The sequence below is a fragment of the Aphelocoma coerulescens genome, chromosome 1 (assembly GCF_041296385.1).
Source record: "Aphelocoma coerulescens isolate FSJ_1873_10779 chromosome 1, UR_Acoe_1.0, whole genome shotgun sequence".
Taxonomy (NCBI): Eukaryota; Metazoa; Chordata; class Aves; order Passeriformes; family Corvidae; genus Aphelocoma; species Aphelocoma coerulescens.
This window is the reverse complement of record NC_091013.1, coordinates 95,032,914-95,054,803: the sequence shown is the minus strand read 5'-3', so window position 1 is coordinate 95,054,803 and position 21,890 is coordinate 95,032,914. Positions and strand designations below refer to the sequence as shown.

The 21,890-nt window shown below is 37.5% G+C and overlaps 1 protein-coding gene across 1 annotated transcript in view; it reads right to left on the bottom strand.

Moving 5' to 3' along the window:
- SPAG17 (sperm associated antigen 17) overlaps nucleotides 1–21,890 on the bottom strand; it is a 90,110-nt gene that overhangs the window by 6,005 nt on the left and 62,215 nt on the right. The window contains exons 25-44 of the mRNA XM_069031546.1: nucleotides 19,617–19,737; nucleotides 17,558–17,850; nucleotides 16,424–16,553; nucleotides 14,908–15,104; nucleotides 14,478–14,622; nucleotides 13,182–13,324; nucleotides 12,598–12,774; nucleotides 11,686–11,807; nucleotides 11,380–11,510; nucleotides 9,695–9,822; nucleotides 9,146–9,319; nucleotides 8,336–8,449; nucleotides 6,879–6,924; nucleotides 5,186–5,279; nucleotides 4,693–4,746; nucleotides 3,126–3,228; nucleotides 2,398–2,494; nucleotides 1,450–1,548; nucleotides 1,169–1,320; nucleotides 538–704 (exon numbers count right to left, since the gene is read on the bottom strand). Of these exons, the coding sequence (XP_068887647.1) occupies nucleotides 538–704; nucleotides 1,169–1,320; nucleotides 1,450–1,548; nucleotides 2,398–2,494; nucleotides 3,126–3,228; nucleotides 4,693–4,746; nucleotides 5,186–5,279; nucleotides 6,879–6,924; nucleotides 8,336–8,449; nucleotides 9,146–9,319; nucleotides 9,695–9,822; nucleotides 11,380–11,510; nucleotides 11,686–11,807; nucleotides 12,598–12,774; nucleotides 13,182–13,324; nucleotides 14,478–14,622; nucleotides 14,908–15,104; nucleotides 16,424–16,553; nucleotides 17,558–17,850; nucleotides 19,617–19,737 (2,687 nt within the window). The remainder of the gene's footprint in view (nucleotides 1–537; nucleotides 705–1,168; nucleotides 1,321–1,449; nucleotides 1,549–2,397; nucleotides 2,495–3,125; nucleotides 3,229–4,692; nucleotides 4,747–5,185; nucleotides 5,280–6,878; nucleotides 6,925–8,335; nucleotides 8,450–9,145; nucleotides 9,320–9,694; nucleotides 9,823–11,379; nucleotides 11,511–11,685; nucleotides 11,808–12,597; nucleotides 12,775–13,181; nucleotides 13,325–14,477; nucleotides 14,623–14,907; nucleotides 15,105–16,423; nucleotides 16,554–17,557; nucleotides 17,851–19,616; nucleotides 19,738–21,890) is intronic.

Sequence of the window (21,890 nt, the reverse complement as noted above, 5' to 3'; positions counted from 1 at the left end):
CAAACAGCTTCTTGGCAAACACCTGTGTGTTGCACACTCAAAAATCCATAACAATATTTATTTAATGTCCTTTGATAGGATTCTATTGCAGAAGGTATGATACTGGTATGAATTTTGTGCAAATAATCTTTAATGGTACCAACTAAAGCAGAAGTCTCGCTTCCTCTTTTCTTACTGATTGTTTCACTTCTGAGAGTCAGTCCTTTTGTGAATGCACCTCCTGCTGTTCAGATTTTTAAAGATCATTAGATCAGATATGACCTTTACTTTTGCACTGCTCTGGAACTGATCCTGTGGATTTCATTCCTCCTGAAGAACAGTTTACCAGCATGCCCTTGCACCAGAAGCTGTTAAAGGAAAGGCAGTAGAAGAGGCATTCCTAGGATATGGCTCCATCTTATGGAAAGCTCTGGCAGACCTGTAAGTCAGAATTCCTGCACTTTCTCTGGAGTGGTGGCTGTCATGAGAAACTGTACTTGATTTTTGTCAGGATCTACTTGGAGAGATAAAAACCAGGTACTAAGAATTCAAACAAACCTTGAGAAGTTCACACCAACATTCTTCATGATTACAGTGGTTGCATAGGTGCAGCCTTCCTTTAGCACTCCAAATGTCACTCTGGGTGGGATGAGATGGAAGCTGGTAAGATCCTGTCTTGTTGCAAGAGAAGATATGCTGACCTTTCCTGCGACAGGATCTTCTATCTTTGCAAACAAAACACATGACAAAGAGAAAGTTGGTGGCCCTTAAGTCAGGCACAGAGTTACTTAACTTACATTTGACCTCTGTCCACTCACCTTGAAGAATTACAAAAAGACATCCTAATTTGAGCAAAAACTGAAGCGGCACTTTGAATACTGTCTGAAAATTTATACTGGTTTGAGTTTTCAGACATATTAAGCCATTGAGGTGTCTCAGGGAAAATGAGGGAAGCTCTGCTCTTTTGGAAATAGAGCTTTCATGTAGGTGCCTAATGCAGAATGAGTTTGTCCTAGCAGCTGAAAGGAAATGTACTTTCAGAATTGCCAGTAAACATACATAAATTGCAACAGCCATGTTTCAGTGAACAGATTCAAAATACCTTCCAGTATTTCTCCAGGGTGAAGATTTTATGGAAAAGAGATGACTCAGAGGATATTAATATTGTCAAGAAAGAGGTTATTTTTACCTTTTTATTTGGTATGATGTTTGGTTTTTTCCCCTGAAGGTATGATGGTAATATTACTTTCTCTTTTCTTGTCTGTCCTGTAACATCCACCATCAGACTTGGAACTTTATGTTGAAAGGGTGTCTCTTCTGATGTAGCAGCCTTGTTTAGGTCTGGAAGGGAAAGATTTCCGAAAGCATGAAAAAGTGACGGGTGGATTTAAATTTGTATTGCAAATATTGTGTCAAAAGTTATAAAAAGGTATCAAGCTGCTCCAACTACAGTCTGGAAGGCAGATGTACCTGTTGTGCTGCTGGGACCATCATTTTGTTTGGAAGGATCCTGCAGCTGAAGGCCAGATGAAAGCGACGAATCACTTGTGCTATCAAGAAATTCAGCTGCTAAAGGGAAAATAATGGAATACTTAGTCAAGAGATTTTTATGATCACCATCATTTTCATAAACATGTGAAACAAAATCACAGTCTTTGGCACTTATATTTAGACAATCTCGGAAAGCTGTCTACATAACCATGAGAGGCTGGGAAAATTCTGCATGTGACATTTTGCTCTACTGGGTGACAGGGATCAAAAATGCCTACTGTGTGATTAGTCATTTCTTGTTCTCTGGCTAACTGAACTATAAGCCATAAAGGACTAAAAGACAATCCAATACAGGTCTTATGGCGATTGAAAATGAGGAAATATGGTAATTAGTGGGGATCTGATAAAGCCCCACAGAGGACTGTTTTCCTGATAAGAATCTTTGCTGTGTATGACTTTTAATCTCACTGTAAGATTTCAGTAACTTGTCAGGGCTGCTTTTCAAACAGAACTGAAGTATTCCTCTCAGTTCTGTAAAGCTCAAGACTAAGATTATGATCACTCTTTCACTGCTTCCCTACTATATCCTCCAATCTGTCCTTAGCCTGCATGATTCCTATTCCATATTGCTTTTGCATCAGTTCCCTCTTATCAGTGAGTTTCAGAATGAAATCTCCTATATATTCCCTACAGTCATACTAGTTTTTTTCTAAACTCGGCCTCCTTGGTTCTTGCTCATCCACCCCTAACAATTATTTATTCCATTTAAGTTTTTCTTGAGCATTTTTCATCTATCCACCCCTCATTCATAGCCCAGTTCTTCAGTTTAGGATCCAAAGCTGATGGTTCTTCCACATTCAGTGATGTCTACAAGAGCTTCTTCCTCCTGAAGAAGATACAAACCCAGTGCCAGACACAGTAGATTACCTCCACTGGGTTCTCTTATCATCTCTAGAGGGGAAGTCACACTTTCTTCTTTTTGAAGTGGAGGAAGTTCCTTAGACATTGTTTCCAAATCAGGATACTACAGAAAAGTAAGAAAGAGGGCTTAGGTTTCCCAGCTAAACAAACACCTTGCAAAAACAACCAGCAGACACCCTCCTCCCCCTGCAAAAAAAGAAAGGAAAAAAGGAAGAAAGGAGTGCAAAGGAAACAAATAAGCAGAACCAAAGTTGTAACTATAAAAGAGATATACATAGTTACATCAGATTACAACCTACAGGTTGTACAACCTACAACCTCTAAGGGCTTTATGCACTTGGAGCATTTACCAGGTGCGATTGCAATAGGAAAGCCCCCAAGATCACCTCTAAATTAGGAGTGTTAGTTTTACTTCTTCCCCTTCTAATAAGCAGAGAGAGGGGTTTGAGGGGTAAGTTAAAAAACCTGAGATTGAGCTTTGCTCTGAATCAGACTCTCTCCACAGTTTATGTAAGGAATTTTATAGAATTGGTACTCAGTGAACATATACCATCTTCAAGATAGGATTTCCTTTACAAGGGCATATAATCCCCTGTATTAATTCTGCCACGGCTGTCCTTTGTAATGGTTTGTAGAGATAAATAGAGGCCGAGATATAAACCCAAAACTGTCTTTGGGAGTATGGGAGATATTACCAGGCCTAACAAAACTCGTCCAGTTTTCAGCTGCATTACCTTTTCTTGGAAAAAGTCCTTGCTGAATTCAGATTCAAAGTATGGAGCAAATAATTTGTTTTTTATTGCCATAAACGTTGTCTTTTGTTCATCCAGTTCTCTCCTAAGTGTGTTTTTGACATTGTAGGTAAGGAAAAGAAAGAAAAAAACCATTATCACTGAGTTCATCCTGTTTTCAGTATTATGCATTAAAAAAATGGAATTGGTAAAGTCAAGTGGCATTTTTTTCCCCTTGTTCATCACACGGAGTAATATTGTTGTAATTGGCAATTTTCTTAGGGGTGGATTAAGAATTGACTGGTCTGATCAGAATGCACATGGACAGTGAGTTGCCTGCTATGAAGGGCTCCTCCTCAGAACATGCTCCATTTCTCTGAATCTCATAGAATATGTCTGGGACTGCCACTGGTGTCTTTCCAACCTTCCAACAAACACTGAAAGCTAAGAACTGGTATTATAGATGCATTACTAAAATTCTGAATGCAAAACTCATCTAATTTCCTTATTTTATCACTGAAAGACTTGATGGCTCTGTGGATACAGAAGAAGCTGTTCAAACTTCTGAAGGTAAGGCTGACCAGAGTAAAGGTCAGTCATGTTTTCAGCTTGATTTAGCCCAGTTTTACACTACTAGAGTTTCACTGACTTGCAGGGTCCAATACCAGCTATGAAGCTATCACTCTTAATCATACTGAGAGTTTTAACACTGGTTTTAGAGTCAGAATTGCACATGATGTTCTTGGGTGCTGGCTGCTCAGATATATATATTTAAAGTAATTTTTAAAATAGGATCCAAAACAGTGTGAAATGTTATATTAAAATATAATATATATTATATAACATATAATATTATATTCTATAAAATAGAATATAATATAAATTAATTAAATTAAATACAATATTAATTAATTAAATTAATAATTTATATATATAATATATAATATTATATTATATAAGATATAATATAATATTAAAATATATTAAAATGTAACTCTGAAACTCTAAAAGGCTTTTTTATTTCATGCAAGTCAGAAAGTAATTAAGAAGCAATATGCAAAGCCTCATGTGGAGTGCTGTGTCCATTTTTGAGCTGTCTGGTGCACAAAGGGCCACAAAGGTGATTAAGGGTTTGGAAGACCTTTTATGTGAGGAGAGGCTGAGAGAGCTGGGACAGTTTTACCTAGAGAAGCTTTGACTGGCAGATGTGTCTGGGGTTCTATTTGAAAAAATCAGCTTTTATTTGTGGAACACCTGAATTTTAACCTAAAGCATCAGCATTTGAAAATATTAATATACAGTATTTTTCACATTAGTGGCAGAACCAGAAATGAAACACAGAGCTTCAGCCTTGTTTTGCTTAGTGTAAATTAACAGTAATGCTGTTAGGTTTTGGGAAAATAAAAGAGACTCAAACCATTTATTTAGCATTTCTGTTGCAGAAAACACCCCATTATTTGCAGGCAAGCCATTGGGCCATCACCCAAGACATGGTGAAATCAGTAACATTCTTTACGAAAGTAGACTAAGCTGGCTCATGAAATAACTTGATCCTACTAATATTATTTACCTGTTCTGTTCTAGTTTGCTTTGCCACTTGGACTTTAGTGTTACTCCTTCTGGACTGAATCATCAGGAAGAAAAAAAGAAAGAGCGGTGGAAATGAGAAAACTAGCAGTATTCTATAAATACAACAATATTTACAAGATAACCCTGGAAAGAAAATGCTTTTTATGTTACGTAAACACCTCAGGTGACTCCTGACTTGGACTTGTATGGTTTGCACAAAATCGTTTGCTCATATCTGCATTTTTGTTAGATCATTCAATCAAAGAAACATCCGAAATCCTTTCCCAACAAACTCTGAAGTATCTTTCAGAAAAGGAAAGAGAAGCATAGAGGGACAAAATAATCACAGGACAAGTAAGACATTGCCATATGTATCTAGAGCCATAGGTCCCAGTCCTTGAAGACAGTCAATAAAGCACATTGCCTTCCCTGTGTGCTTGGTTTCACCCTTTGTGTCATTTACATTTGCACCAGTCCTCGCTGCTGTGTCCTACCTTGGCCCCTTCTGCTGGTCCTCTCTTTGTGTAATGCTGGTCTTCTCTGTGGGACTCTGGAACACTGCCTGTTCATACAGCTCACTCACATGGGCTGCAAGGTGGAGAGTGTTACTGAGTGGGTGTGCTCTGCTAAGCAGTGCTAGGTGTTATGAAGAAAAGACATCAAAGGATATGTTTTTAATGCATCTTTCTGCCACTCTCTGGAAACCTAACAGTCTTTGTTACTGTGAGGGAAAAGACAGAAAGAACTTCATTCCAAAAATCAAGATCAGAACTTTTTCAGGTAAGAAATTGAATTCAATATTGAAAGGACAAGAAGCAGATTAAGTTTACACTTCCCACCCTGTATTTCCTGACATATCTTTATGTTCTTTCAAGATACAAATACCTGTGAATAGGAAAAGTTGCTGACATTTAGCCACTTTCTCTCTGCAGTGCTCTGAGGTCTCTATCTACAGCTGAGGAAAACAATGTGGGCTTTTATTACACCCAACTTGTTTAAATTGTGTTTAATTGAGGCTGTGAAGCAGCCATAATCAACATTCTCATGGAAGGAACTACTAGTTCAGTATGTATAATGGAGAAGTGCCAGTCTTTCCACATTAAAGATTGTGACCAGCTCTGGGACTTTAATAAAGAGTTGCCCTGTCCTCTGACATATTTTGTAAAATGTGTTGTTTACTTTATGCCTTGAAGCTAAATTGTGGCTCTGAAGAAATTTCCTTGGCTGAAAACAAATTTCTGGGGCAAAATTTAGGAGATGTGAGTATTTGAGAGGTATGACCCTATTAGACTATGACAATATCTCTTAGTGTTTTGGGAATTACAAAAGTTCAAACTTCAAAATGTGGGGGTTTTTTTTGGGTCAGCTTTTTCACCATAAAATATGGTTTTATTTTTCAGCTTTTTCTTTTTTTACCTATTTTAAAGAGCTTTTCTTTCCCACTGTCTTCTTCATTAGCAATGCTACATTAAAATTGCATCTCTATTTAAAAGGAAACTGTTCAGGAAGCATTTGTTGCAGCAGTTTCTGTTTGCTTTGCACAGTACGCTCTTTTTTAGCAAGTAGAAGTACTCTTGACAAGGTAGGAAGGGCAGAAAAATAACACTTTAAAGACTAGCATCATTATGGGATAGAATGTTATGGATTTTTCTCTGGAAAATACTTGGGGTTTTTAAAAGAAACAGACATCTTAATTTTTATTTGTACATATTGAAAACATTAGTCAATGTTAACAGAGATTCATGAGGGAAAGCAGATATATTGCTCGTCTTTTCCCTTAGGCAGGTGAACGTAACAAAAACACGTGATGGTTTGAGATTAGATTTTGAAATGTAATAAACAACCAGGATTTACTTAGTTACTCTGAAAAACTTGTCTGAAAAGTTGTTACTTGTATAGACGTAGCCAAGTATTTTCATAGTTCTTATAACTAAGAAAACTTACTGTATGTGGAAATGTGAGTCAAAATGTCAAATACACATGCCTAAAACCAGGAATTGTTTTTCAGAGGTGCTGGATCATTGATGCTAACAAGTTCTAATCACCTGTGAGAGTCACATAGAAGCATGTACATAGCACATAGATGAATTCACCTTTATATTCCCTCTTTAAAAAAAATATTACAATGCTTTTAAACTTACGATGATATTTTAAATTTTAAAAATATAGATATTCAATTTTTATTACCTCTATCACTGAGATTTTCAGTTGACTTCTCCCAGTCAGGGAAGGACTGCAATGAAGAAGGAATAACTGTGACTACATAAGAAGTAAAATTCCCAACAACAGCATCTTGTTCAATGGATTTATATTGTAAACAAGTGCTATCTTGTTACCCCCATTCTTGTACTCACATTGTCAGGTATTTCAGTGTGTTAGAAAACATAGGCTGGGAAAAAAGGAAATGAATTACAATTTCCCTTTTCTAAATGGGTATTTGTTTCCTTCTTGATGACCTACCTCACAGATAGCTTTGCATTTTATATGGTTACTTCTTAGTAGATCAACTAAGCTAATTCCTAATCAAACTTCAATCCTTCTGCAAAGAATTTGAACAAGATCTAAAACTCATGGTCACAACAGGTCAAATGGGAAATATGTTCGGGAATTTGCAGGCTTTGTTACTGAGGAGCTCTCATGTGGCTGGCTTACAGTAAAGTGAATGAGGGATAAGAGACTGTAAACTAAAGTGTTTCCTTTATTCTCATGCTGTCTCTCAAGCAGTTAACTGGAAACCACAGTTCCTGTGACCAGGCAGTCTGTGTTGTAACAGAGCTATTGGAGACTTGGGAGAATGTGACACCGATTCCTGGGTCACAGCAGGTGCACGGAGAGACTGCTGCTCAGAAAAGAGTTGTCCAATGTGAAATCTGTAACTGGAAATGTGCTGAAGGTAGCCAGGACAATCAATAATAATTAGTCACTAGACAAGTTCACTGGGACTGAGCAGCATGTGAGATTCAGCACCTGGGTCTCATCAAACTAAATAAATGTCTGCCAGAGGATAGAGGCAGATGGAGTTACTGACAGATCATTTCTTTGTCCCTTTTTCCAGAAAAGTTGTGACCCTCTTCTCCTTTTTGCCCACCTTTCCCACTACCTATTACTCTCCTTTTTTTCTCCGTGCTCTATTTATGCATGCAAATTTTCAGATTATATTTTCCAAAAAAATATATAAATGCTGCTAAGCAGTAATAACAATATTCCTCCAGACTGTTTTTGTATTGTCCCAAAAGCAGGGTTCAAATTCTTACTATAGAGGTGGCTGTGGTTGAAATAAAAATCTCCCAGGTGCAATGACAACAGACTGGAAACATTTTCACCCTGATGTTGGGGGATATTAAAAAAGTAAATTACTGGAAAGTAATTTTGGTCTGTATGTTTGAGAACATATCATTCAGGAGAGCCAAACTCTCAAAGTGTTCTGAGCATTGCTTCCCCAAGTGGCAGCAGTGCCCAGCTGAATTCAGACCAGCTGAAGCTGAGCATGGCTCTGCTTTACCATTAATCCACACCAGAACTGGCACTGTGCTACTCTGACATTTGCTGTTTTATTAATGGATAATGTGTTTCAAGGCTCACACTTCCAGTGCAATACAAGGGTTTTGTTGAAAGAAGAAGTTAAAAAATTTTATTTTGCTCACTGTAGTCATTTCAAGGAGACTTGCAGCACTCTCCTTTTCCTCTTTTGTTCTTGGTTCTTTCACATTTATCTCTTCCAGCTCATCTTCCTGCTTTAAGATGTTGTCTATATATTCCTGGTGGAACAATGACAAAGAACAAGAAAGATGCAGATGTTTTGTTTGCAGAGGTAGGCTTAAAATAGATATCTACAATGACATCATACCAACTGCTACAGAAAAGGACACTTTTCTTTTCCCACATTTCTTTAAATCAGTCGGATGGAAAAAAGGGTTCTAAACACACCACTCTGCCAGAAAGCTACATGCAGTAGAGAACTTTACTAAAAGACAGGTTTGCAGAAACAATCTGTTTCCAGTGCCAGTTCTTTTTCACTTGTTTATATCTCTTTAATCTTATAGGAGATGAAGAAGGGAAGAATAATATTTTCTTTAGATCTTGATTTTGCTCTGACAAAGTGATGTGTGGCTAGAGATTTAAGATACTTCATTCTGGAAAAAATTCATTAATTAGATATTGATTTATGAGCAATGAGGGTATTTTCATTGCACATTTATGCAATTATTACAACAGTTTTGTCAGTGCTAATAATTTCAGTTCTTCCTTCCCAATTTAACAAAAAGCATTCATCTTTCTCTAAAAATCAACAATAGATCCAGTCAAAGGAGAGACTTCCCTTGCCGCTTTGGTGTGGAACTTTTCTTATAGTGTTGCCTTTGAAAGATCAGTATCCAAATTAAAGAATAATTTTTATGTCTACTTGTCTGTTCTCTATTGCTTACTGGAAGAATGAATAAATGTGGTTGTACTACCTTGAGGGAAAGCTGCAGCTTTTCTCTTCGTTCACCACAGAGTGGCTTGTACTGGAATAGCCTCCGGATTTGGAGTTTTTTGGGACATTTTCGCGTGGAGGCTGGCAAGTGTGGTGATCCGATGCAGAGACCCTTCCAAACACACGTTCCAACTGGGGGACCTGGGATCTCCCCCTGAACAGAGAGGAGCAAACAAAAAGAGCAAGAGGCTACTTATATTAGAAAAAAAAAATGCAACTATTGGCAATGCATCTCAGATGAAAAGCATATGCTGTCCTTAAGACAATAAAGCCAGTAGATTCCTGGGAACAACTTATCTATTCCAAAACATCTTCATCTGGTAAAATAAACTCCCCTTAAAATTGCTATATCCCCTCACTAAGTGTAAAAGAAGCCCAAGGGGACCACACATATCCCTGACATAGCCTACCCCTTGCCCTCTCTGCTTAATAAACTGAATTTAACATTCACATTGTTTAGAGCTTCATTTCCCCACAGAGACAAACTTCTATTGCTTTAACATAAAAGACAGCTTTGAAACAATTATACCTCAGGAGGAGAAGATTCTTCCTGAGTCCATGACTGAAGAAATGGAGGAACTATACTCTCTGGTTCTTTCTTCATTACCCAGGGGGATGTTTCAGCCATAGGGTGGAGAATAGTAATACTTAAAACACCTGGTTCAAAGACACATTTTGCTAAGAATCAGTTCAAATTAAAAAAATGATGGACTAGTGTTTCAGACCTACAGAAAAAACTACTTACCTAACTACAAAAAATCTTATTACCAACAGATAAAACTCCATGTATCTGTGGCTACAGATAATATCAGATCACCGAGCTGATTATGCAATAGTTAATACAAATTCAGATAACTCAGGCCATTTTTAACAATAAACTGCTTATGCTACCTGCTTTGATTCTTCATTAACAGCTCAGTTGTATAGTGTGGGGAATATCCCAAACAAGGAAGAGCAGAGCATTGACCCATGTTTACTGAATACTAATCTCAGTAGTACAACATATTTAGAACACGCATAATTCTTCACTGTATTTTACACTTCACTGGATGGATTCCATTAGGGATGATTTATTTGTATTGTTTGCATAAATTTCAATGTTCTTCAAAGTATTTTTTCCAGCCCAACCCAAAACTTACCTAATCTACTATTATCTACCCCACAGGTGACCTTCAAAGTGGATATCACCATTGAGGTACTTTGTCACAATGATACAACCTTGTGAAACCTTGTTGTCAAGGCAAATAGAGCCAGTATTGTGAAAAGTGGAGCAGGAAGTCAGGAAAATCAGATCTACTACTATGATGACTGCTGGTTGTAAGTAAATTTTCTTGACTGGGATTTTCACTATGTATGCTCTCCATCTTTCTCATCTTTTCACCTTCTGCATCTTTCTGGCTCCCTCCACGTCCCTTCTTTTTTTCTTTTTCCCAATACAAAATTATTTCATTTGGTTTCTCCAATGGGAAACCAGTCATTTGTGTGAATTTCTGTGAATGTGCAACACCTTATAAGAGTAGTAAGTGGGAAAGCTGTTTTATGCCATATGCTTATGACATAAATCTATGAGAAATATGTCTTAGTACTTTATGGCTTCAAGCAAATTTCCCTTATCATCCCCTCATATCCAGGGGAACCATACCTTCCTGTCTTTAAAAAAGATTTTTTTTGTTAGTATCTACCTGTTACACCACAGTGTATTTTATAGAAACACAGCATCTCCAACTAACTTTACAACAACAACCAACCATTCCAGGATGTAACTTCTTGCCTTGCTACTACAAGGTGGTTGGTATTGGCTAATGGTGGACTGGCTATTCCAGTCATGTTTTTTCAGCTTCTTAATAGGTATTCTTTCCAACATACATGGTCAACATCAGGACATCATTGTCTTCATTGCTATACCATTAATGGAGACTGTGAAACCTTCAATTTTTTTATGATAAACACAGAGAATATATCTATTTGGTTATCACTTTCATTTGTATGACTGAAAGTGGATAAAGCTATGCCATTTGTTTCTTCACTTATCCCTTAATAGTGTCCTTCAGTTAACTCTCTGCTTCCCAGAGTTTTCCCCCAAACTCCTTTCTTTCACTGCCAGAAGTGTGAACGCTTGTTTACATGGGTAAAAATATTTCCTGTCCAAATAACAGTTTTGAAACTTTGCAATTCTTTCTATTAGTAGTCTGTCAGAAAAGAAAAGTTTCCTACCTGTCTGTTCTTGTACAGGGTCCTGCAAGACAGCAGTGGCAGGATCACTACAGGCCTCAGCCATGTACTTGAGTACATCCTTTCTCCGCAGGAGCTCCGTTCCAGAACCATCCGCAGAGATGATGAAAAACCTGCACAGCCAAACACACATGTGGGGCTGTATCAAGAAAGCAGAACTCCAACATGGTGGCATCAAATGTGCAAATACAGAGTACTGAACAAATGGAGCACAAATCTATAAACCCTGTACAAATACTGTGTTGTGAAGAAAACAAAGTGTTAAGCTATGAATGCAATGCAGTTTACCTGGGGGCGTGCTCCTCATACGTGATAAGTTTGTTAACTTCATCTGCTGCTGAACTTTTCTCCTCCTTGCCACCAGAGCCAATGCTGGGAATGCACACATCTGTGCTGCCATCAACCATGACCTATAGTAGAAATTATGTGAAATTACTTGAGTTAAAAGATACTTTTGAAACAGTAACTTGCTGGTGAACTTTAATATGACCTAGCCCAGTGAGAGAGACAGAAAAAGCATTTCATGTTGAGCAACCTGAAACTCACAAGAAAAAGAAATAAAGAAGAAAACTGAAAAGACAGGGAAAAATCCAAAACATCTCTAGAAAGACATGCTGTATCATAAATACTAATATCATATGCTGATATTTAATAAATGCCCAAGGACTGTTACACAAAACTACTCACTAACTGGCCAAGCCAGGTAACTGTATACTCAAGACAGACATTGATGTATACCTACTGAGGGAATGTCTACAATATTTTCCTTCTTGAAAATACTATGTGCTTATTAACTAATGTGACATTAACATATTCAAACAAGATAACTAACAATGACCTAAAAAGGAATAATAATGCCTTTTTCAAGATAAAATTTAAATAAGCGTGACTGAAAGGACAGTCCATGAACTGAATCTGACACACCCAGTTTTTAATCCTCACTTGCAGAGCTGATTTTTTGCTATAGTACAAATCATGCTAATTAAGAGATCTTTACAGGTGAGCTAAACTGTACACCATGTGTTCTGTTTCAGTCTCTCTAAAAGCGGATAAATATTAAAAAAAAGGGATATCCATCACTTAGTCAAGAAGATATCAGAGACCTGATTCTGGCTACTTTAAATATTACAATTTGACTTTGAGAGAAGTTTATAAGATAAAATTAGAATGCAGAAACTTGTCTTCTTCCATGCATTTTACCTTGAAAATATTTCCTTCAGGATCCATCATCTCGCAAATAGTGCTGGAAGTGTGTTTCATAATGTATCTCCCTGCTTGCTTCTTTTCTTCCTTGCTGATGAAATCATAAACTTCATGCGTATAAACTGCTGAGCAATCTTCATCAATGAAAAGAAAGCCTCCCTTTTTGGGTAAAACCTATGGCAGCAAAAAGGGAAGAGATTCAATCCTCAAAGGTGAAAACTTTAAATGTACCATGAAAATGAAGAACAGATCTAAATCAAGAGGACAGCTTTCAGATATTTAATACTGAATCATTTAGTTAACAGGAATCAAAGGGAGAGAAAGAAGGAAGATGAGGTCCAAGAGGTAGGCTGATCTTAGTCTCTGTAATATTTAATTTCAGGAAATTTAAGACTGTGATTTACATATACTGTACATTTGTGAGTAAATATCTAAACATTGGCTGAGTATGAAAGAGATGAAATAATAGGATTTGTGAAGACTATAGAGAAGGGAGGCAATCAAGGTGAGAGCTGCTAATGGCAGAGAACTTGGAACACAAAGATAAAATGTCACTGTCACAAACTAAAAATAATTCCCACCTGATATGTTCCCTGTGGCTTTGCTAGAATAGATGTCCCATCTCCAAAGAGAGTACAACAGGTACCATCCTCACAATTTGTTATAACAGTAGCAAACTCAGGATTCTCTACTCGTGTGCCTTTGACCTTCTTTGTGATGACTTCTGAGGGTTCATCAAAGAATTTATATGGAACAATGAGACAGGAGAACATGAATCGTGGAAACGTCTTAGGATTCAATTTGCTTTTTCTCTCATACTGCTGGATCTTTATCTCCTCACTGCAAGACCTTCATAAACTTCAGAGCATCCTTTATCACTTATTTTTTATGTTATGTAAACAATACACAACCTTTGAAGTTCTGGACTGTGAATTCAATGTAGGAAAACCCAAGAGCAAAAAAATTTCTGTAATCGTCTGTAGCTGGCCAGGAAAGTACTCTCTGGTATTAATCATAATGATCTGGATATTTGTAACATACAAATTGAATCACTGAAATTCTTTGTGCCTGTAATACAAGCTCTAAAGTGTGAAGAAATTCCTATTCAACAGCATAAGTCTTGGAAAACAAATCAAACAGATATGTTAATCTAGTCATTGCCTTTCCATTGAAGAGACAGATCAGCTCAAGAGTCTTTTGACTTCTAAAATCCCACAGGGAAATGTTCCTGAACATTTCCTGCTAACTCAATAATGGTCTTTTCCTACACTGAACAGTCCAGACACCCACACAGTAAATGTCCCCTTCATTTTAATAAAGGAGGACAGGACTTGTCTAGCAAATGAAGCAGGAATACAGAATACAACACCAGCCAGAAGAAACACAGGTGACCTTCAGCCCCACTTATTTCAGGCAAATATAAGTTTCACTTTTCTTGGCATGACATTTTCCACAGCCATGTTCAGATATTCAGTATCTCCAAGGTTGGTGAGTCCATGGCTTCACTGGGGAATATAAGGATGCCTCAGTCCTTACCTACCTCTTCAGTTAAAACTCAAAGCAGCTTGCTTGTTATTGTTAGGGCAAGTGGAGAGAAGGCAATGAGCATACTAAAACTCTGGCACTGTGGTCTCATGGTGAAGGAGGACCACATAGGTATGAAAGAAGGAAATTTAATTACTTGGAACAATATAAATTTTGCAATGAATATGCTGCTGAAAGAAATCAGACAAAGTAAGCCTAGACTGCACTAGTGGATCTGTTATCTAGGCTCCTGGTATAAGCCACCTTTATATTTTAGTATATATTTTGGCAACTTTCTGCTTCACAAGATATATCAAGTGCAAGAAAAGTTAGTGCTCCCCTTTTGACGTTACCTGTTTCCACACTACCCTCTGGTACAGAATGGTCTTCACAGATTTCAAAAACAGTTGTGATCCTGGTACCATCAGCATGCTCTACTACTCTTCTGCCCTTTGGCTTCTCAACAATTATCACCTCATCTTCTCGTACAGTCATAATCTGAAAGAATGAAGGAATACTCATTTATATTGGCACTGTGATATTTGTGACAGCAACGACAATATAAGGCACAGGACTGAAGCTCTGAAGAAGCTTGACTACCACATCTTCATCTATTTCAGAGACAGAGGAATCACATTTTTATCAAAATCTAAAGCTAGTGTATTTCTAACAGTGCAATAACACAACCTGTAGGATGTTTTCAAGGAAAAGATCCTACCATTTATGTGATGGCAGCCCTGTCTCTTAGCTTACAGTGTTATAGTAACACAAAAGCAGTAATACCGTTCCATCAGCTGGGTCTGTGGCCTGATACATGAGCAGTGGCTTCAGATCCATTCTTGTTGCACCCTCAGTGCCCACTTGAATGCCTAAAGGAGTTGTTGTTATCCAAGTTCCTGCCTTAGATTGCTTAGAATTGGCCTTTTCAAACTCCTCATCCTTGAGCGAGTGTGATAGAATGCTCTTGTCCCTGCGTTTTCCTGCAGAAACAAAAATTTCTGTATCAGACTTGATATTCTCTAAGGCAAAAGACAAAACCAGTAAAGTGCAGAGTTTGTGAACATTGCTTTTGACAGAATTGCAAGAAGAGCTATCTAACAGGCTGGAAGAAAATTACAGCTCCTGCTACTCAAAGGTGTGCTCCTGAACTGATCTTATCTAATGTTCTTCCTTACATAAAAAGTAAATAGCACGCTAATGCCATCAATCCTGTGGTGCATCAGAAGAAAAGGATGAAGATCTCATCATGAAAGGGAATTGGAGACATCTTATTAAGAATGTTATAGAGAACCCTTGTCTCCCATATTCAGGAAAAATAACTTAGACTATGTGTATGCAAAAGACAAGAGCACAGTCCTGAGACCAGGCTAAAAGACTTACAGCAAATATCTAGCAAAAAAAAAATCAAACCCCAAAACCAAAAAGGGATGAAACCCTTCAACAGAAATTTGTGAAGAATAAGCAGAAGAGAGGAAAGGTGGGGAAGGTGAAAAAGTGATCATAAATAAAGGACAAGAAATAAAGGACATACACTGGTCACAGATATTGAGAATTCATATTAGAAAATGGTTTTCCAGAATTGTTCTGAAACATCTTTCCAGTTATCTTAAAGAATATCCTAAGAAAAAGGGCTCGACTTGACTTAAAAATCTGGTTTTGAGACCCCTTTCTCTTCAGCAGCCATTTTTATTCACATACTTCCAATAAACTTTAAATTAATATGACAGGTCATAATTATTCTGTGTACTAAGTAATGCTGAAAATGATCTTGGACTACACTCTGAGGTATGAGGTAAACATTTATTAGGTTCTTTCTCAGTCAAACAAAATACAGTAAGAATGGCTATATTACCACCTATCACAAGTCCATACAACCAATTGATAAGGACCAATAGTAGGTGCCTTAGAATACATACAGTGAGAAAGAAAAATGTATCCTCTGTGAGAGAAGCAATTCTTAATACAAAGACTGAAAACTGTGTAAGACAAAAGTAAGGATTTAACACTACTGTAGTTACAAGGATCTCTTTTAAAAGACTTTGTGTTTAATCATTCTGATACCAGTGAAGTTCTTACACAACTTTTTACTTATTAGAGTCCTACCAAGTTAGAAGAAAAAGAAATTTGGAGTAGGAGAGAAATGATTTCCTGTGAAGGTAACATAGCAGCGTGCAGCAGCTGAGTACAGATAAAATTGCATTTTCACACTGGCAGAGTTTTCAGACTAAAGAAACATGCCCTTTATTAAGTATCATCAGCCCTACTAACTTTGTATCTGTCCAAAACACAAACATGTTACCTTTGCTAGTGCTGGTCTCAGATAAAAGCTCTAATTCTGATAAGGATTGTATGTCACCTGGAATTGTAGGTGGTGGTAGGACAGGACCAGAATCAGGACTCCTACTCACTGTGCCATCAGCAAACAGAATCTACAGAAATCAAGGACATACTAGAGGTTAAAATCAATTCAAACACCACTAGGAAGCCTTAAAAGGATGTGTCACAAATGCGATAGTCACTAGAATACTGTGGGTGATGGAGAGGAAAAAAGTAAAACTCTCAGAATGAAAACAAGAAATACAGAAGCTATCTTAAAGAGAATTAATAGAACAGACTATTTCAGTTGGAAAGGATCGACAGTGATCACCTGCTCCAACTGCCTGACCACTTTAGGGCTGACCAAGTTAAAGCATCTTGTCAAGGGCATTGTCCAAATGCCTCTTAAACACTGACAGCCTTGAGGCATCAACCACCTCTCTAGCAAGCCTGTTCCAGTGTCTGACCACCCTCCTGGTAAACAAATGCTTCCAAATGTCCAGTCTGAACCTCCCTTGGTGCCCCTTTGAGCCATTCCCATGTGTCCTATCTATGGATCCCAAGCAGAAGGGATCAGCACCTCCCTCTCCACTTTTCCTGTCAGGGAGCTGCAGAGAGCAAGGAGGTTGACCCTCAGCTTCTGTCTCTCCAAAGCAGACAAGCACAGAGTCCTCAGCCCCTCCTCTCAGGACACACCTGCCAGCTGCCAGTTCAGGTCTTTCTGGATCCCATATGACTGTTTAAACTGAAAAAAATACATGGATGCTTTCATATTGCCAAAAATACCCAAAGCTGAACTAATCCACACTTCAGATGCTTAAACTTAGGAATGTAGTTCTCTGAAGCATATTCAGCTATTTCCTAACCACAGAGTTGCCTAAAATCTTCACATGCCTGAAATTTTCATGCTTAAGTCTCCCTAAGTTCTGACTCTGAATAAAGCCAAGAGCATTTTAGTCTTGACATGGCTGCATAATTCGATATTACTTAACTCCTTCATCTACACACTGGACTCTTCTGTATCTCAGTAGACAAAAACAAGTTTAAGGGTAATCACCTTCCATCACAATGAATTGCACTAAATTGTACTGCTTGCAAGGAATTCTACTAAAGATACCTGGGTAGATCCATCCATCAGGTACTTTATGACAGTTCCTTGACTAGTGATGACTCTTGACACCTCTTGTTCTGCTTGCCTCGCCGGAGGTGTATAAAGATGACAGTTCTTTACCTTTTGGGGATAACTCTGTCTAACCAGAATTTCCAGAGTAGGCTGCTCAGCCTGTTTGCTTTTGGTGTCTTCATGCTTTATTTCATCTTCTGTAACCTGATGTTCCCCATCTCCACTTTCCACAGCCTCTTCCTCCTCTCCTTCATCTGCTTCAGTGCTAGTGCCTCCACCTTTCAAATCTGAAAACAAACTTTGAATTACTTAATACTGCATAGCACACATTCAAACAGTGCTACACACCAAGCATCATGGTCAACAGAAGGTATGCAACTTTAGGTGAGTAAGGCTAACCCTTCCTTGGCTGAATCCGTAATTCACAGAGTAAGGGACAGACTCTGATTTCAGAGAAAAATTCGAAAGAGTCACCTACTCAGAAACTCTGCATCCTCTTGTGAAGGTGGCTGTCTTTCCAAAAGAAAACAAGGGAAATTTGAAGATGGATTTATTATGGATGCTGAACTTTTGGAAGACTAACATCAGGTGAGAGGAATTCCCTAACTGCCCGTACAGATGAAAAAAATCCCAAGTTTCACCAAGTTTGAATTTGTATAGAAACCCAAGTTATATATTCTGTCTGCTTGAAAAATAAGTTTTTTAGATTAAATGACAGCAGTGTTTTGAGTATGTTTATGGGTATGATGATGGTAATTGTATTGAGAGACTCCATGTATTTACTCTGTTCACCTCAACTATGCAGCATTTCAACTTGTGCTTCTTGCCAAACTATGCATGTTTGAGAACATTCTGCATGTTCTTTACTTCATACCAGATTAATCAGAGCACAATTGCTGGTCTGTACGGATTTGTTGTACATAAGTATTAAATGCCATCTGTACATGGCTGCTTTTAAAACTAACTAGATGACAACAAAATTCACATTTTTCTGCTTCAAAACCTAATGGCATGACTAAAAAGCCCCAAAACCTACAGTTTACAGCATGCAAAGGTGAACCTCACACTGATTTTCAAAAACTGGAAAAAATAATTATTGCAGAAGGGTATGTCAGGCACAGAAGCTTTTAAATATCTATATACCCCATCAGTCTTCTAAAGGAAATTTGATGACAAGGGCAGAAAGGCTTATTATGAGTGGTTTCTCTGTATGTACTGGAAGGCATAAATCAAAGGACTTCTCTGAAATAATTCCTGTTTGAAACTGATTGCATCTTTTAGCAAAGCAACAAAAAAACCCTGATTGTAAAACATCCAGTAGCAGAAACTCCATCACAGCCTTGGTTAGTTTTGTTAATCATTCTTACTGTTAAGTGAGTAAAACTTAAATCTAAAGTCCTGGTTTTCAGTTTCAAGCCCCTGAAAATTGTAATACCTTTGTAGAATGTGTTTACAAGCTATCACCAAAATTCTGTTTCCTTGTACCTCCAGGCTGGCACCAGCCACTCCTTTGACCTTTGGTAATTAAATTCTCTGGTGAAATGAGTTCACTATAAGATACATCTTCTGATGCTTCAATCATTCTTGTCATTTTTCCCAGAATCTTTCAAATTGATATTTTGTCTTGGGGACTTAAGTACATATGCTTTCAAAGGAAGTGAAGATACAGGTAGTGTAACCATCTTCCTGCTATCACTCAAGATTCCTCAAGATATATGTATTTATTTATCAAATTTGCTCATTTTTCTTTAGTATTCCAATCTATATTCATACTCAAATGATTATCCAACGTGACTCCCAAGGGCTTTTTAGGGCTGCTATTTCCCTGCCCTCAATATGTTCAAGAACTTGGGATTCTAGACCTTACATTTGTTTGAATAAAACCACATTATTTATGTTGCAAATACTATTAAATAGACATTCTGACAGACTTAGCATTCTGACATGTTAAAACATTAGAGTTACATCTAAACCCATCAACAAAGAAATCATTTTCTTCTGTAATCTTAGCTTCTCTTAAATTCCTTACTTTGCAATGTCTCAGAAAACTAACCTCCAAAACTTTCACCAAGGAAAGTTAATACAAGTCCATTGGGACACGAGACATTCAAACTCGGAAAAGCAGAAGCATCTGACATCTCTTGTGTTTGGGAAACTGGTTCTTCCATTTCCATCTACAGAATGAAACATGAATCCGTTTTAATCCACATTTTAAAATAAAAAAGAAAAAATAGACTACAGATTTCAGTTTTAACGACACATTTGTTTTCCAAAAACGTGCTGCCTACCACTCATATTTAACATTTTCAGAGTTTGTGGATTCTGAAGTGGAAGCATTAGTTATTTTCTTGGATTATGCTATCTTCTTTCATTCACCTTGAAGAACAATCCCTCCTAACTTTATTCATTTTGCTGAGTCACTATGCTGTCTCGTACACAATATCAAGATGAGAAGACAATGGGTAATGTGAAGCATAACAAAGTGAAATAATTATTGAAGCTGCCTACCAGTTATTTTACCTATAATCATTAGAAGAGCACAAAAGATCAGTAGAGCAGTACTTCCAATCTGCTGCAAATACAGCAGTGACTCAGGAAGGGGACAGGAAAGAATGTTTGGCAGTCAAAATGTGTAATCCTCTTTGCACTGCTCTGCAGTGGAAACTCTTCTGATGACTAGAAAAAATGAGATTGACCTAAGGAATGTCTGAAGGCCCTGGAACATTTTTTAAAACATACAATATACTCTTACATGTCATTCCCTCAAAGGCCTATGTAACAATGGACTACACTATGCCAGTAGTCATAAGATGAAAACAGTTTTTGGTTGCAGACACATGTAACAGAGAGAACTTGTCCTGCTATTATCCCATATTCTTGCATTCTAGGAATAGAAATATAGGGGGGAAATGGCAGATATTTTGCCACCTGTTTTTCAGCATAAAATATGCTGTATATTTTACAGTTAATTTATGTAATATTACTGGTAATTAAGGCTATTCTCAGTACTGTAAGATTGTAGTCACAGGATCATGATGTAGAAGTCACAGAATAGGGCAGAAGTAACCCTCAGTTGTCATCTTCTTCTGCCTGTCTGATGGTAAAAAGAATAATCAAGTATAACTATATTGTTAGCAAAAAATTCTAATTCTAACCTATTCTAAAAATTTCCAGGGCTGGAGATTTCCTGGTAAACTATTCCAGTGCTTTACCTTGATTAACCTTACTGACATTTTCCCATTCATTGACCTGAGTCACTACTGCAGAAAATTAGTTTACTTCTGATGTTTTCTGCTGATGTTATGGGCTCACATAAGAGATGATGGTGTTCTTTAAGGTCTTTAGAGAAGGCTATTCTGTCTCTCAACTCAAGATAAAATAAACCCAAACCAATTCTTGCAATCTTCCTCACTGATTAAGTTTTCTAGACTTGTAATCTTTCTTCATGCTTTCCTTAAAACTTTCAGTGTGGCCCATATTTTTCTTGCAGTGCAGTATCCATTACTGGACACAATACTCCAACTGAGACTCTACTAGCCCTAAAAGAAAAATAACTTCACATATTTATTTAGCAGGCTATAATCCTCTGTATTCACATCTCTGTGGTCTTTGCCCTTCTCACAGGAAGATGGCATTGTTGACTTATGTATAGCTTGTGATCCATGACAACCCTCAGACTTTTCTCTATGGAACTGTCACTGACACAACTGTTATCCATTCTGTAGATATATACTGTCTATTTATATGTAATTTGTAGAACCTACTACTTATTCTTACTGAATTGCATCCTGTTTTACAGACCGTATCCATGTGAATTTGTCAAGTCCGGTTTGGATTCTAATCCTGCTCTGCAAAATACTTGCAGACATACAGACAGGTGCTGTATGCACTAATACAGGTACTCTCTATCCAATGAGTTAAAAGCCTTTTAGTTTAGAAGTCATCCTGACAGATCTTTAATTATAGGGCTACTTTTCTATAGGGTTTGTTTGTGCCACACAATTGATGTATGTTATGCTGAGTGTTGCTTGGCAACTCCCTACACCACTTTCCATGCTGAAATTAGGTAAGGAGCACTTTTTGTGGATATGCATAGAATCTGTGTTGCAACAACAGACACAGTGTTACTTCAACCACTACGTACTAAAAACTATTTCAGAAAAGAAATTCAGAATCTGCTTTCCAAAGATTCATTCTTTCTTTCCAAAGACCTGATAGAAGTACTCCAGCTAAAGGCAAAAGTAACTTCCTCAAATTGTTGGTCCCTGGCTTGTGATCAGCTGGAAAGAACGAATTACAGAGCAAGACTTTGCAAATTCATCAATTT